At 37.2% G+C, this 13,661-nt stretch overlaps 1 protein-coding gene across 1 annotated transcript; it reads left to right on the top strand.

Annotated features, from left to right (window-relative positions):
• Window positions 1–1,303: 1,303 nt before the first annotated feature.
• On the top strand, window positions 1,304–13,643 carry prlra (prolactin receptor a). Its single transcript, XM_033988989.2, has 9 exons — window positions 1,304–1,492; window positions 7,308–7,387; window positions 7,634–7,766; window positions 8,399–8,568; window positions 8,952–9,118; window positions 9,535–9,676; window positions 9,747–9,840; window positions 9,922–9,991; window positions 10,897–13,643. Exons 2-9 carry the CDS (start codon window positions 7,330–7,332, stop codon window positions 11,953–11,955), a joined length of 1,893 nt encoding a protein of 630 aa, XP_033844880.1. The 5' UTR covers window positions 1,304–1,492; window positions 7,308–7,329; the 3' UTR covers window positions 11,956–13,643.
• The last annotated feature ends 18 nt before the right edge of the window (window positions 13,644–13,661 follow it).

Genomic DNA, 13,661 nt, shown 5'->3' on the forward strand with positions numbered 1-13,661 from the left:
ACTGCCTCATCTCTTCACAGTGAAATTTCGCCATAGGAAGCTGCAGATTTTCAGTGATGTGTTTTTATTGTTTAAAAAAGTCTATGTATTAGGCCTCTACTTTGACAATGTTTAAATCCAGGCTCAAAACAGTTCTGTTTAGCTGTGCACATGATTAAAGGGTTTTTATTCTGCACTCTTCTGTTTTAATAGTAATATTATGATGATTATTTGTGATTATTTATGTTTTGATTTGTGTGATTTTAATGTCCTTATTCTGTAAAGCACTTTGAATTACTATGTACGAATTGTGATATACAAATAAACTTGCCTTGCCTATTATCAGAGTCTGAATTTTTCAAATTATCACAAATGGGGCCAAATTAGTGGGCGGAGACAGGGGTAGGTGTAAACAGAAATTTTCTGAACTCTCAAGCCTCAAATGCAAAACAATACAGGGTTACTCAAGCACGCAAGAATCAATTAATGCGACTGCATAAGCTCGTGAGTGTTGTTATATGTCTCCGTCATGGATATGTTTTGCCATAGATTATTTAATTTTGAAATTGGATATTTGCTCAGGCCTGTCACATCTAATCTGGGCATAGGTTTAATCAATCAACATGGCTCCTTTGCCTGTAGAGTCCTACCCTTTACCTTTCAGAATATTTAGGTTAGTTTTTTTAATTCTTAAACTCAGTCATTCCCAAAGAAATATCCACACTTATGATCCAAATGTATTATTTAGGGATCAGCTCCACAAAAATAATCTAAGGGCATAGATAATAATGGCACCACTTTCTGAAGCAATTGTGGATAAATATATTTTGATTGAAGATGTTAAACTTTGTGCTGTTTTTTGTTTCATGTGGATAGGCACAGACATCAGAGGTATTAACAACAAATAAAGTAGGATAAACAAATTGGTAATTGACCCAGCAGAATTAGGCCTACCTGCCCTCCATAACCTCCACCTCCAGAACCTGCTAAACTGTAGGACTCAGTCTACTGCACATAGGATACTCCTAAATGTTTCATTATCAACAGCATACAATTTGTCAGAATGACAGTCCTATTCAATTTCAAATAAACACAGATAGGCCTACTCGCTTCGCCGTTGCTGCGTCATTACATAAATGCTGTCTTCAGGGACATTTTTCTCCTTCAGCGCAGATGCGTCAGACGCGCGTGTAACAAGCGCCAGGCTGTTTGAGCTGGATGGCGGTGGCCTCTGCCTAAAACTTGTTGAACAAGTCCTCTCACAGCAGTCCCCGGGACAGTGCCTTCTCAGAATCAGGGCGTGACGAGCTCAGCTCCGCCCCCAGAGCACGAGAGCTGTCAGTGAAGCCTCGGTTCATCCACACGGTGCAGACAGTACGCGCACGGTACACGCGCCTCTGTAATCCGGCATCCGCGTTTCACAGCTCGGACAACCAATTCTACCCATCGGGAAAGATATTTTCCAGAGGACAGTTTATGTGCGCTGTCATATTTCTGCTCCTGTCAGAATCAGGTAAGTCTGTTGTTTATGTTTCTGCTCTTCAGACCGGTGATAATCACAGGTAACGCTCCGTGCGCAGCTCATCTTTATACTTTACCTTTATACTATACTTATACTATACTTTATACTTTACCTAAATCAAATATTTTAGGCAATTTAAAGGTCTGATAAACCCATCTGTTGACTTTGACATTACTAGGCCTGTATGTGTGTTTGTGTCAGACTGAGTTGCAGGAGATGTCACAGGACTGAGCTTTTCAACAGTGTTTTCAACAGGTGGTGGATCGAGAGCAGATTATTAGTGGCCTGTCTGTGGTGGAGTTTCACTTTGGCTTGATTAACAAAATTTGTTTAACCTATTCCTCTATGAGCCCTATATTTTCTGGAAATTAACGCAGGAAAATGTTTTCATCTATGGAATGAACCTGGAACCTGTGAATCACTCCTTTGCCAAGTGATTTCCTTTTGCGTAGACGGAAGGTAGTAAGGTACTCTAGAGTCTGCAGTGTATTGGGATTTCTATAAGCTACTCCTACTTATGATCCACCTATTCTCATAGGTCCATGTTGTCACCATGTCACCTCTCCCGGCCTCCTCTCACCATGGCTTTAAATTATTTAAGATCTATAGGTCCAATCCAGGTCTTCACACATAACAGCCTAAAAACAATTATTTGTACCCAAAACAGGCCACACCACAGGGTAGACGAGTGTCAGATGCTATGGCACATACACACATGTCACCAAAATACTGTCCAGCTTTCCAATTCAAATAAGTTTCAAAAGGATTCATGAGGCTACTTTCCTGCTCAATTGCCATCTTATTTATCTATAAAAGGTAACATTTAATGAGACATTAGCCAATTATTTAGGCAACATTTGCGCAATCCATAACAAATGTAGCCTAAGGATGATTCTACGAAAATTCAATATTACACAATACCAGAGAATCAGGCATATACATTGTTGCACTTGAAGCTCAATAGCAAAAAGCACATTAGTGAGCACATTAGATAAAGTGCTTTTTTCCTGGCAACCAATTAACCACTGAGAGCAGTGAGTTCCCAGTGTAAAATAGTAGAAATTTATATTTGGAAAGCTTGTACTGGTATTTTTTTATTTTACAATTGACAAGCAATTCACATATATTATTGTCATAAATATACGTGACATAAGGAACATTTATGTGTATTTGGATAAGATCTAGAATAGGTTTCTTTTCAAGCTTTATTATGTTATAGGTTACTACAATCAGAAGCTCAAACAGTCCAGACTTTCAGTACAAACATAAAAGGACCTACCGCCTATGGGAGTCATAAAAAAGCATAAAATCAAGGTCAAAATCAAATGAATTAGAAATGGGTCGGTACTTTTACGTTGCCTAGTTTTTTTGTTGCACTGTTCCCTTTACCTGCAGGACAGGACAGGGCAGGGCTGTTCTTAGAAAGGTGTCAGTTTATATTACCAGGAAGTGTGCTTGTGTTTGAGCAGGTCCAATGTGGTAACGCGAGTAATTTAAAAGATAGTTGTGTCTCTCAAGGAACAACACTGTGTACACATCAGGGCCAAATGCTTAACCAGCTGTTCCAGCCAATGTGTAATCTTTGTGCTGGTACTAACAAAGAAGATTCATTGACATCCACGAACTTCATATCAGGCATCACATAAAGTTAAATATCAAACTTGAATGGCTGCAAATCACTTTTGTGTTTTCGTTGTACATTCTCATAAAGCAGGATTAGTTTCCTGGAATCAAGATACTTTAAGTCCAGGTTTCACACATGATTGATCTGCATCGCTGAGGGTTCTCAGTAACTGTGTGACTCTGAATAATGAACTCCCAGAAGGTGATTTTGTCATCACCTTTGCTTTGCTGCAGACTAGTGATTACACGTGACATGAGATGTGCAATTATTTTAAAACCAGAATTCATTTTCAGTAGGTCTTGTTGATGTAGGCCTACCAAAACAGATGAACATGTGAAAGATGTCATTATTGAGGCACTGCAGTTATTTTTGGTAGACTGTAGGCTGCCTGCAGGTTAAAGAATTCTAGCCTAAAGCTCTGTGCCAAAAATAATAATCATAAATACAGCTGCAAGCAGCAATGATCGGCCCTCGCCAGCCGCTACCCAGAGGACTCGCAGACGAGATGGGGAGCGTCCTTTTATTTTCAGGTCGACTAGATTGGTAAAAGTAGGAACAGTGAGAAGAGTTTATCTTGTGGCGTGTGCGTGGTCACACACACTATTCCTTTGTTGAGTTGGGTTGTTATTTCTATGTTTCATCTTTCACTGAGTTGGGGATGCTAACATGCCTTTTTGAACATTTCCCCACTTTTTTTTTAGGTTGTACTTTGTTTTAAAAGTTTAATGAATGAAAATGTGTAAGAATTTGATGGATTACAGTCAGACATATGTCACATGATTAATCCAAGATGGTGAAACCCATTAAAGTTTGGTGGCGAGCCACAAAAACAAATCTGAAATTTGTACTGTTTTTAAAAAAGCTTTCAAAAACCTTTTAATGTCCAACTTGTCGGGATGATACAGAATGATTCTTGTTTGTTAAATTACAGAGACAGAAAATATTACCTTCGCTGCTAGGTCTGGCTCCTGTGGCTCAGAGAATAGATTTTAAAGCAGCTCTGCTTGTGTTGGTGTCGTACAAACCATCTCAGACTCTCAGGGCTTCAGGGACCGGCCTCCTGCTGCTCCCAGAGTCAGGACTAAAGATGGAGAATCAGTGTTTCAGTTTTGTGCAGCTAAAACCTGGAACAGTTTTCCTGAAGATGTGAGACAGACCTCTACTTTGCTTAAATCCAGGCTCCAAACCGTTCTGTTTAGCTGTGTGTAACAAAATGCTCGTTTCTGGTTCAAGCGTCAAAGAGGAACAAGAGACTGAAGTATAAAGTCAGAAGGTTTTAATGAGTTCCACACAGGTAAAGTGAACAATGAAGCAACGGACTCTCAGGAAAGGACAGAAGAGAGTCCTGAGATGTGCATGTTGATAGCTTTTATAATGTCCTTTAGTGTATGTGTTTGTGAGGCGGGTCTTCTTCTGGTCTGCATGACGTTACACATTAAGAAACTTTAGGCAAAGTTGCACAAGGTGAGTGTTTTATGACCCTCTCAGAGTGGGGGTCACACATTACTTAGTGAAAGGGGCTACAGATAAGACATGGCTTTAACCAAAACACGAGAATATAATTGTTATCTTATTGTCCACATGTCCTCGTAAGCCCCACACTGCTCTGCATTTGATGTAGTGCTGCACTGCTAGAAAATACCTTACATGTGCATACGACTGAAAGGCTTTTATTCTGCACTTTTCTCTTTTAATGTTCATTTTATGATTTGGGATTTTGGGATTATTTATACTTGAATTTGTTGTATTGTGATTTTAATGTCTGTAAAGCTCTTTGAATTACTTACTTGTGCTATACAAATAAACTTGCCTTGTCTTGTGTAGGTCACATGATCAATCAAATATGGGTGAGTTCCTGCTGGTTGCCTAACAACCGTGTAATACTCATAGAGTATATATATATATATATATATATATATATATATATATATATATATATATATATATATATATATATATATATATATATATATATATTTTTTTTTTTTTTTTTTTTTTTTTTTTTTTTTTATTATTATTATTATTATTTTTTTTTTTTTGTAACAGCATGACTGGTCCACCACCTGAATTTCGGTTGTCTGCGACCAAGTAACGATGTGAAAACAATGAAAATGTCCCTCGTTACTCCATTACTGACTTGGGCCAATAATAATTCTCTATGAGTGATGAACATCTACAATCAGCATTTTCTAAATGTGTAGGCTTATATAAGATTTGTGCTGTTGGCTAACTGTTGGCAAACTGTTGGCTAACTGTTGGCTAACTGTTGGCTAAGCTTAGCAGCTTAGTTTCCTTTGGGTTCCTGATTATGTAACTGTGCTATATGCAGGAGGAGGATACTAATCCAGAGGCTTGCCCTTAATGCCAATTAGCAGATCATAGTAAACAATAGGAAAGTTAACTCAACATTCAAATGATAAATAACATAATTGGATATACATAATATATTCAAGACACAAATGGTAATTACAGTGGTGAACATTACATAAGATATTGGTGGCAATATCCTGTGCAGATGTTAAAACACATGTCCAGGCAAACACGCATGAGTTGTTGGCACAAGTTCAGCTCTGATCTGGCCTCTCGTTAGCTTTCATTCTCTGAAACTTAACAAGATGATACTCGTACACCATTTGTACAATATTTTTGTTAGTACATTTTGTGGAAGTGGAGCATGAGGTTAATGTACAGTATGTTAGTCCCACCTGTTTGAAAGAGATGTCCCTGATCACAAGAAAAACAAATAGTTAAAGTGTTTTGTTTTTTGTCCTCGTCTCACTCAGATTTGAATTCTGCAAATCCTCTGCAAATCAAACCTTGTGGTTGCGAGGCTAAACCACCACTGTGCCTCTGGATCATCACCAAAAAATCTTAGAAGGTTTTGACACACTGAGCAGATTCAGGTTTAAAAAGGCACATGTGTCACTGAGGTGTAGTGACGTGACGTTTGGGAATGAGTTGGGTCTTTTGAAACGTCCTTTAATGTGAACGCTCGGAACCAGAGCTCATTTTTTAAAAGAAACAAGTCATTTTCTTTTTAATTTGAATGCATTTTTACACTGATTTACAAAAAAACAACAAAAGAATCAGCAGGAAAGCAGAACGGGCTGCACGAGTGAGAGCTTTGTGCACATTCGGCATCATGATAACAGTTAGTTTTTAAATCGCTGCAAAAGGGTAAAGGGTAAACACACTCCCACTTTCAGTTTGAACCATTTGTAATAGTTCTTAGTCTTACTCATTTCTCTGTGTGATTAGTTTGTAGATAAAATTAATTCTCACATTTGCTCCTGTCATATAAAGAAATATATAAAAGCAGATCCAAACAAATCATAAAGGACCCATAAAGTCCCATCACTACTGAGGTGACTGCCAAGGTTTTGTAAAACTATTGAACACATATATGAACTCTATATAGGAACTCTTTATTTTCACACCATGAATACTGAGAAGTACTGTCTAAGGTAAAAATGTCAAAGCTTCTTTCAACGCAGATGCGAGTCCGAGCTCCCAGAGGATTGACCTTCTGTGTCTGTCTGTCAATGCAATGCAAACTGTACGCTGTAGAAGAGAAAGCTGTTTTTTTTTCTTTCTTTTTTTATCAGCCACTTTTATCGCTTGCCCTTGGATTGCCATAGACTACATTTTTTTCATTGCACATTTGCATCGCAGTATTCAGTACAATTCAAAATAAGGTATACGAAAATATATTGTGTTACGTGCTAATATTAACTAAAGTGTTTGTCATGTTTTGCAATTTGAGTTCAAAACTTTTCACTATAGGTCAAGATTTAAATGAAATAGGGTTATCATTTCCGCCAGCGTCGCCTGTGTTGGAATTTACAGAGCGCGATAATTGCATGCTGTCAAATCATGGGGCAAATCAGGCTCTTGTTGTTGTCCTTGATAAAAGCTCCAACTGTTACATAATCAGTCATGCTGTACGCGCCAGCCGGTGGAGGTATACAGTACACTCTGCTTTTTAATCCATTATAAAGCCACAGAAGATATTTCCCTTCCATTTAAGCAGATTATCGTTTATATTATAAAATGCATTCTGTTTTAATGTTTTATGCTAATGTTTCTGCATATACCAACAAAGGAAGTCAAACCATACGAGTTGTCATTAAATACGAGTCATGGGACGTCTCTATTGAAACTCGCCTGTCTGTGTCTCTACAGGAAAAAACAACGTGGTGCCAAGATGAAGGAAATGGGTCTCCTGTTACTGTTTTTTTCTGTGGCCTGTGGAAAAGTTACAGGTAAGTGACATGCTCTTGTCATTGTATAATCAAAAACAGGAACCACATGGTCATGGTCATTTTTCATGTCGTTTAACTCTTTGATGTCCTGTTGTATCCGTGGGTTTCACAAGGATAAACATTTGGACGGCTGCCATAGCAATTAACAACAATAACAATGTGAAAACGTCCAAATAGCTGAAACATATGTATAGTGCCTTTGATCTGCTGACCTTTCGTTTAAATTCATTGTTAACTTGCATTTAGGCCTCGGTCCCCCAGGAAAGCCGACGTTGACAAACTGTCGCTCCCCTGAAAAGGAGACCTTCACGTGCTGGTGGAAGCCTGGCCCAGACGGAGGACTCCCTACCACCTACGCCTTGTACTATCTTAAAGACAAGTGAGTGAACAGACTATTTAAAAACATGTTTATATAGAAAATGTGAGCATGAATTATGGATTGTGTAGAAAACAGTGATGTGCTGGTTAATCATGTGAATAATTGAACAATGGTATTGAACTTTTGAGAATGGGCAGAATGTGCACTGAGATGTGTAACATGTAACTCTGTGTATGCCACAGGGAGATTATGCATTGAGTATCACAAAACAACAGTTCTTTCTTGTTACGGGAAATGACAAAGACAAAGAATATACTGTGCTCATCTTTTAAAGTCACAATATGTAATTTTTAAGCCAAAAATAGACAGTTCATGTCCTGTTTTATTTTGGTTGAGTTTAATGCACTCTACCATAAACCTGAATCGTATTTGTCTTATTTGGCCTAAATTAAGCCTCACGCTGCTTGGTTTCATGGAAAAGTTGTTCCTTTAATGCCTTCCACAGTATGTCATAAAACGTATCTATTTCCAAGTTGAATATTCCAAAGTATGGTTTTAATTTTCTATTTCCATGGAATCATGCAGGGGATGTGCATACAAAGTGTCAAAAATGTGGTTTATCATTGAGTTATTCACAATGATGCTTCCCTTTTGTACAAACTGTCAGTGACATGTTGTTCTCGTTCTTTCAGCTCTGAAACAGTATATGAATGTCCTGATTATCACACCGCTGGCAGGAACTCCTGTTTCTTTAACAAGAACGAAACATCTGTCTGGGTCAACTATAACATTACTGTTGTGGCCACCAATAAAATGGGGAGGACTTTTTCTGATCCAGTGGATGTAGATGTTGCTTATATCGGTAAGTATGAAAATTATATTGTATGTTTAAGAACAAACTTTTAAAAATACCCAGAAGCTTTCATTATATTAAAATGTAATGTTAATATCCATAGACCCCCATAGTGACACAGTTTATAACTGATAAGATTTGTCTTTGTTTTATAATGTTATAACTATTCATTATATATACTATATATAATTTGTATTGATATGAATGTGAGAATGTGTGGGTATTTATCAGTTTTATTTATTTTAGACACTGATCTCTAACTTAATCCTATAAGTGCCTGGATTATTTTGTGGTGAAGAGTCAGTTACACAGCCACGATCTTTAATATTTCACATCAACAGTTCCCATTGAGTGGATTGTGTTCTCTCTGTTTAACTTCTGTGTGTTTGCAGTCCAGCCCCACACCCCTGAGAATGTGACAGTGAATGTGATGGAAGACGAGGGTTGGCCTTTCTTGCGCGTGTCCTGGGAATCACCTCACAAAGCTGATATCCGCTCAGGTTGGATCACTCTGGTCTATGAGCTCCGGAGCAAGATGGAGGGGGAAGAGGAATGGGAGGTAATGCCATTACCAGGGTGTTAAAAGTGCTAATGCTTCCTCTGATAAGTCTTAAATGGTATGTACTATGTAAAATCAACTTTTATGAGCTTATAACCATATTATCATGCTGTGCCATCATCATTAACTTACTTAAGTTGTTTTAATCAGACTCTGGGTCACAAAACATGTCACACAGCCATTTTTCCACAAAACCTGCCGCTTGATACTATGGCAGGTTGACCCATTTTTATTCCTGAGCTGTTTTAGATCAATGTCACAATTTATTGTTGTTTACAATAATGCAAAAATGTATGAATGCTATAGTTTAATAATGCAAAAAACATAACATGTCTTCTTTAGTGATAATATATTTTATATTAGTGATAATATATTTTATATTATATTTTTATATTGTTTTTAAATTGTTTTTCCAGGAACATTTTCCCGGTCAGCAAAAGACATTCAACATTTTCAGTGTAAGATCAGGAAGTTCCTACCTCGTTCAGGTGCGCTGCAGACCTGACCACGGCTTTTGGAGTGAATGGAGTCCTACAACCAAAACCAAAGTGCCTAAATGTGAGACGGCATTTACATGTGTCTTTACAATATGACAGTACAACACAATATTTATTTATTTATCTTATAGTTTTTCTGGGACGGTCTCTGTGGATTCTTATTTTAGTTTTCTCCATCTTGGTCGTTCTCATTCTTGCATGGATTATTTACATGAACTGCCACAGGTAAAGATTCTTTATATACATCATTTGTGCTGCCACTTATCTGTTGCTGACTTGTGGTTCTTTGTTGTACTCTGTCATAAGTTTGAAGCACTCTATTCTACCACCGGTTCCTGGTCCTAAAATTAAGGGATTTGATCATCAGCGTTTGAAGGTGAGGGCCGCGCTCTTTGAATTATATTGTAAAAATCAATGTGATCTTATGTGTTGTTCTGTCTTAGAAATTGATTTTTGGTATAGTAAGAAAATGTAAAAAAAAAAAAAAGTTCTTAAATAGACAAAAATAAGAAATAATGGACTGGGTTTTTTTTTTTAGTTTTTTTTTTTTAACGTTTACTAGAAACACAAATATTTTTAAAAATCAGTATTGTATAGTGTATACAAAAAATAAATAATACAGAGTTTCCATAAAGTCTCTTGTATTCCAAAGGCAGTTGATAAGATATCTTAATCAGACTTGTTTTATTGTACTCAGTGGTTTCCAAAGTGTTTGACCTCATTTAACACACCTCTGTATGGGCATTTGTCACATGAAGCACATCAAGACGGGGCTGGATTTCTTTCCATGTTTGCTACAGTCACACTGTAGGAAACATCATGTATTGGACATGGGCACATTTTATTGTATTTAACTGCTAATGTTAATGATGACTTGATAGTTTTATAATGTAATTGTAATGAAATGTGTATTTTTAATGTGTGTTCACCTGCCCAGGGGCTGCACATAGAAAGCAGCAGTAGCTAAATCTGGTACAAATCATCTTTTCTTTTGTAAGATTAATTAATATGTACATGGTTCCTGACAAAAAAAAAAAAAAAGAAAGACATTGTGCCTTCTCTTAAGGAGTAGACATTTCTTAGGGGTTCATTCAAAAGGATGCCTTTTTAATGCCTGAAATACAAAAATGCAAAAACTTTTTAACCATTGAGTATAATAGAACACATCTAATTAATATATCTTAACACTTGCATTTGTGATTAAATGTTAAAATAATAAAAAGACTTTATGTACACCCTGTATTACAAATGTCTATAATGTCTTTCTTCCTGTGTTGGTAGAATGGCAGTTATAAAGATGGTTTAGGCGCATTGATGATTCCTGAATACCCCCCGAGCTCCTCCTCCAACGACGACGACCTGCTGGTGGAGTACTTAGAGGTGTTTGTCACAGGGGAACAAGATATTTCCATGGAAGAAGGCAAAGAGATTCAGGACCACTACTGTAAATCCGAAAGCTCAACATGTGACAGCGACTCTGGCCACGGCAGCTGCGACAGCCACACTCTGCTCATAGACAAATGTAAAGAGACGAGTAAAGATGAACTTAACTCCAATTGCGAAGACGCTAGCGAGATCATCGAGCTAGAGATATCCCAAAACAACCAAGACGAGAAGACGTTGAGTTACGATGGCCGTCCTGACACATGCAATGGGCGAGTGAAGACATGGCCCTCTGTTTTTACGCCTTTGCCACAGTACACATTAAGTGCAATCCCACAAAAGAGCTCCTTGGAAATAGTGAAACAGCACTGCCTTTCTGATACCTTATTTCCACCTGGTTCTATGTCGTCTAACCTCGTCAACCAAAATGAGTCTTTTGGGCCAAGCTACTGGGAATTTAGCCTAAATAGCAAGCAGCTACCTCAAATTCACTCACAAAGTTCAAAGCATCTCCAGGCTTACAGCGACATCAACATTAGTAAAAAGGACAATGAAATTACAACTCTGTTCAAATCTACACAATATGTGGAGGTGAAAAACGTGAATAACAAGGATATGGTTCTCCTACAGCCTGTGGAGTCAGGGAGTCAAAGCCACGCTGAGGGCTGTCCCCACGTGCACCAGGGAAAGGATTACAGTAAAGTCAAAGGAGTGAACAGTGACAAAATGTTGCTTCTGGAAAGTGGGGTGAATGTAATGGGACAAGAAACAGCCACATGTTTTTGTGACAAGAGCGAGACAAATGCAATGAAAGAGAGTGGCTACATGTCGTCAGCTAATGTTTGGAAGCACAAGCATCCTCCCATGCAAACCGTCCTGCCAGTGCAAGAGGAGCAGAAACCATTTGCTGCAAATGGTTATGTTGACACTGCTACTATGTTCTCAGTGCCCATGTAATAAGTGCCCAAAGACTGGGACAATCCACGGCCTGTTTCTCATGTCAGAGCTGTATGGACATTCTGCAAAGTAACTGCTGTTTCAGAAAATGATTGTATTTTGTTTCCACATAAGAAAATTATTTATCTTTTTCACAGAAATTTATATTTTATCATTCCATATGATGTTGTGTCTTATTCTGTATTGTGTACAACATTTTGGCAAGAGAAAGGTTACTGCCTCTAACACAAACTCTTTGCTGTGAAAATACAAAACATTTAAATGTAGCAGTGCAATATATTTGTATGAGGGAATGTTTGCTTTGTCAGTCTGTCAGTCTTGAGCAAATGAGAAACAACGAAACAATGAATGTGCACATCATTTAAACTACATTATGTTTGGTACAATTCTAAAGGGGAACTGCATAATATTATTTAATGGAGGCTACGCCACTGACTTGTCTCCAATTATAATTATAGAATTATTTTTATGGGTTTCAGACATACAATTCCTTTTTTATTTGAGTGAGTTTGAGAGGATCTTTCCCCGTTCGAACCATAATACTTTGATTGTAATTGCTATCGCAATAGAAGAACGTCGTCATAGCTTGAAACTTAATGGTGGTGTAATGATGCCAGATTTCCTTATTGATTACATGGTATACTCATAAGAAATACTCAAAAAGTTAATTCACAAATGTGAACCTTATAATTTAATTTAATGACTAGATCCTAGAGATTGCTATTTAAAAAAAAATCATTGGCCTATACAGTGTTGTGAAGTCATCTGAAACCCAGCAATTATTTGTTTAGCCTAGAATATTACACATTGTGGCATTAAATATATCTATTTCAAGCACCACCATGCCCAAGTTACAGGTCAGGTTTGTGGAGAGGTGACTCTGCTCTCAGAATAAGAATTCTATAGATTTTCTAAAGCTGTGTTTGAGTGCAAAGACAAACACCCAAAATGAAAAACAACACATTAGCATCTGTTTCCATGGAGACAAGCAGGTTGCAAATCACACGGAGGTCAGTCGACCTGTTGACTTCAATGTATTTTCTTATCATTATCCTTAGATTTTTTGCTCTCTAACAATATAATCAAATGTATTGATTGTACTAAAATATTTTGTTTAAATGTTTTAAATTAACATTCTACATTATTTCAATGCAATATTAAGTTTTATTATATAAGACTGTGAGCTAATACTTGTTCAATTGATGTAGGTTTTCTACGTAACCTAATATTGTCAACACGAGTGTAAAAGGAGTGTAAAAAGGTAGGAGTGATGATTTATGAATTCAGTAAAGATGAGCAGCACCATTGGTTTGGAACTCGTGTGTTTGACAATGAGCTCAGGAGAAAAAGGACCACGGCCAACTTGTTTTGGTAAAAAGCAGCTGGTTTACGTGGAAAAGGGGGTCGTATATTTCTAAAAAATAAACATACAGGGCAATTCTTTACAGAGACAATTTATCCATAGTAATGAGACATTTTAATGCGCTTTTGGAATGAAAAAGAGAATAAAATAATATTAATACCATGGTCAGTGAGACTCATTAATAAAAGTACCAAACATAATATACTACAAAGATCATTCTCATAATTGAATCTCTTGATAATGAATCCACTGTTGAAAGTCAAATTTAAAAAATGAGTAGAAAGTCGTTTATACAATTTAAAATAATCCAAATACTCAGCCTCCCTCTCACAAAATCCTAAAT

Source organism: Periophthalmus magnuspinnatus, chromosome 23 (assembly GCF_009829125.3).
Source record: "Periophthalmus magnuspinnatus isolate fPerMag1 chromosome 23, fPerMag1.2.pri, whole genome shotgun sequence".
Lineage (NCBI taxonomy): Eukaryota > Metazoa > Chordata > Actinopteri > Gobiiformes > Gobiidae > Periophthalmus > Periophthalmus magnuspinnatus.

Bases quoted from the DNA above. Each gene is read 5' to 3' on its own strand.
- prlra (XM_033988989.2), top strand. From the start codon at position 7,330: ATGAAGGAAATGGGTCTCCTGTTACTGTTTTTTTCTGTGGCCTGTGGA. The intron at 7,388-7,633 runs GTAAGTGACATG...ACTTGCATTTAG, and splicing joins GGCCTGTGGAAAAGTTACAG to GCCTCGGTCCCCCAGGAAAG. The intron at 9,119-9,534 runs GTAATGCCATTA...TTGTTTTTCCAG, and splicing joins AGGGGGAAGAGGAATGGGAG to GAACATTTTCCCGGTCAGCA.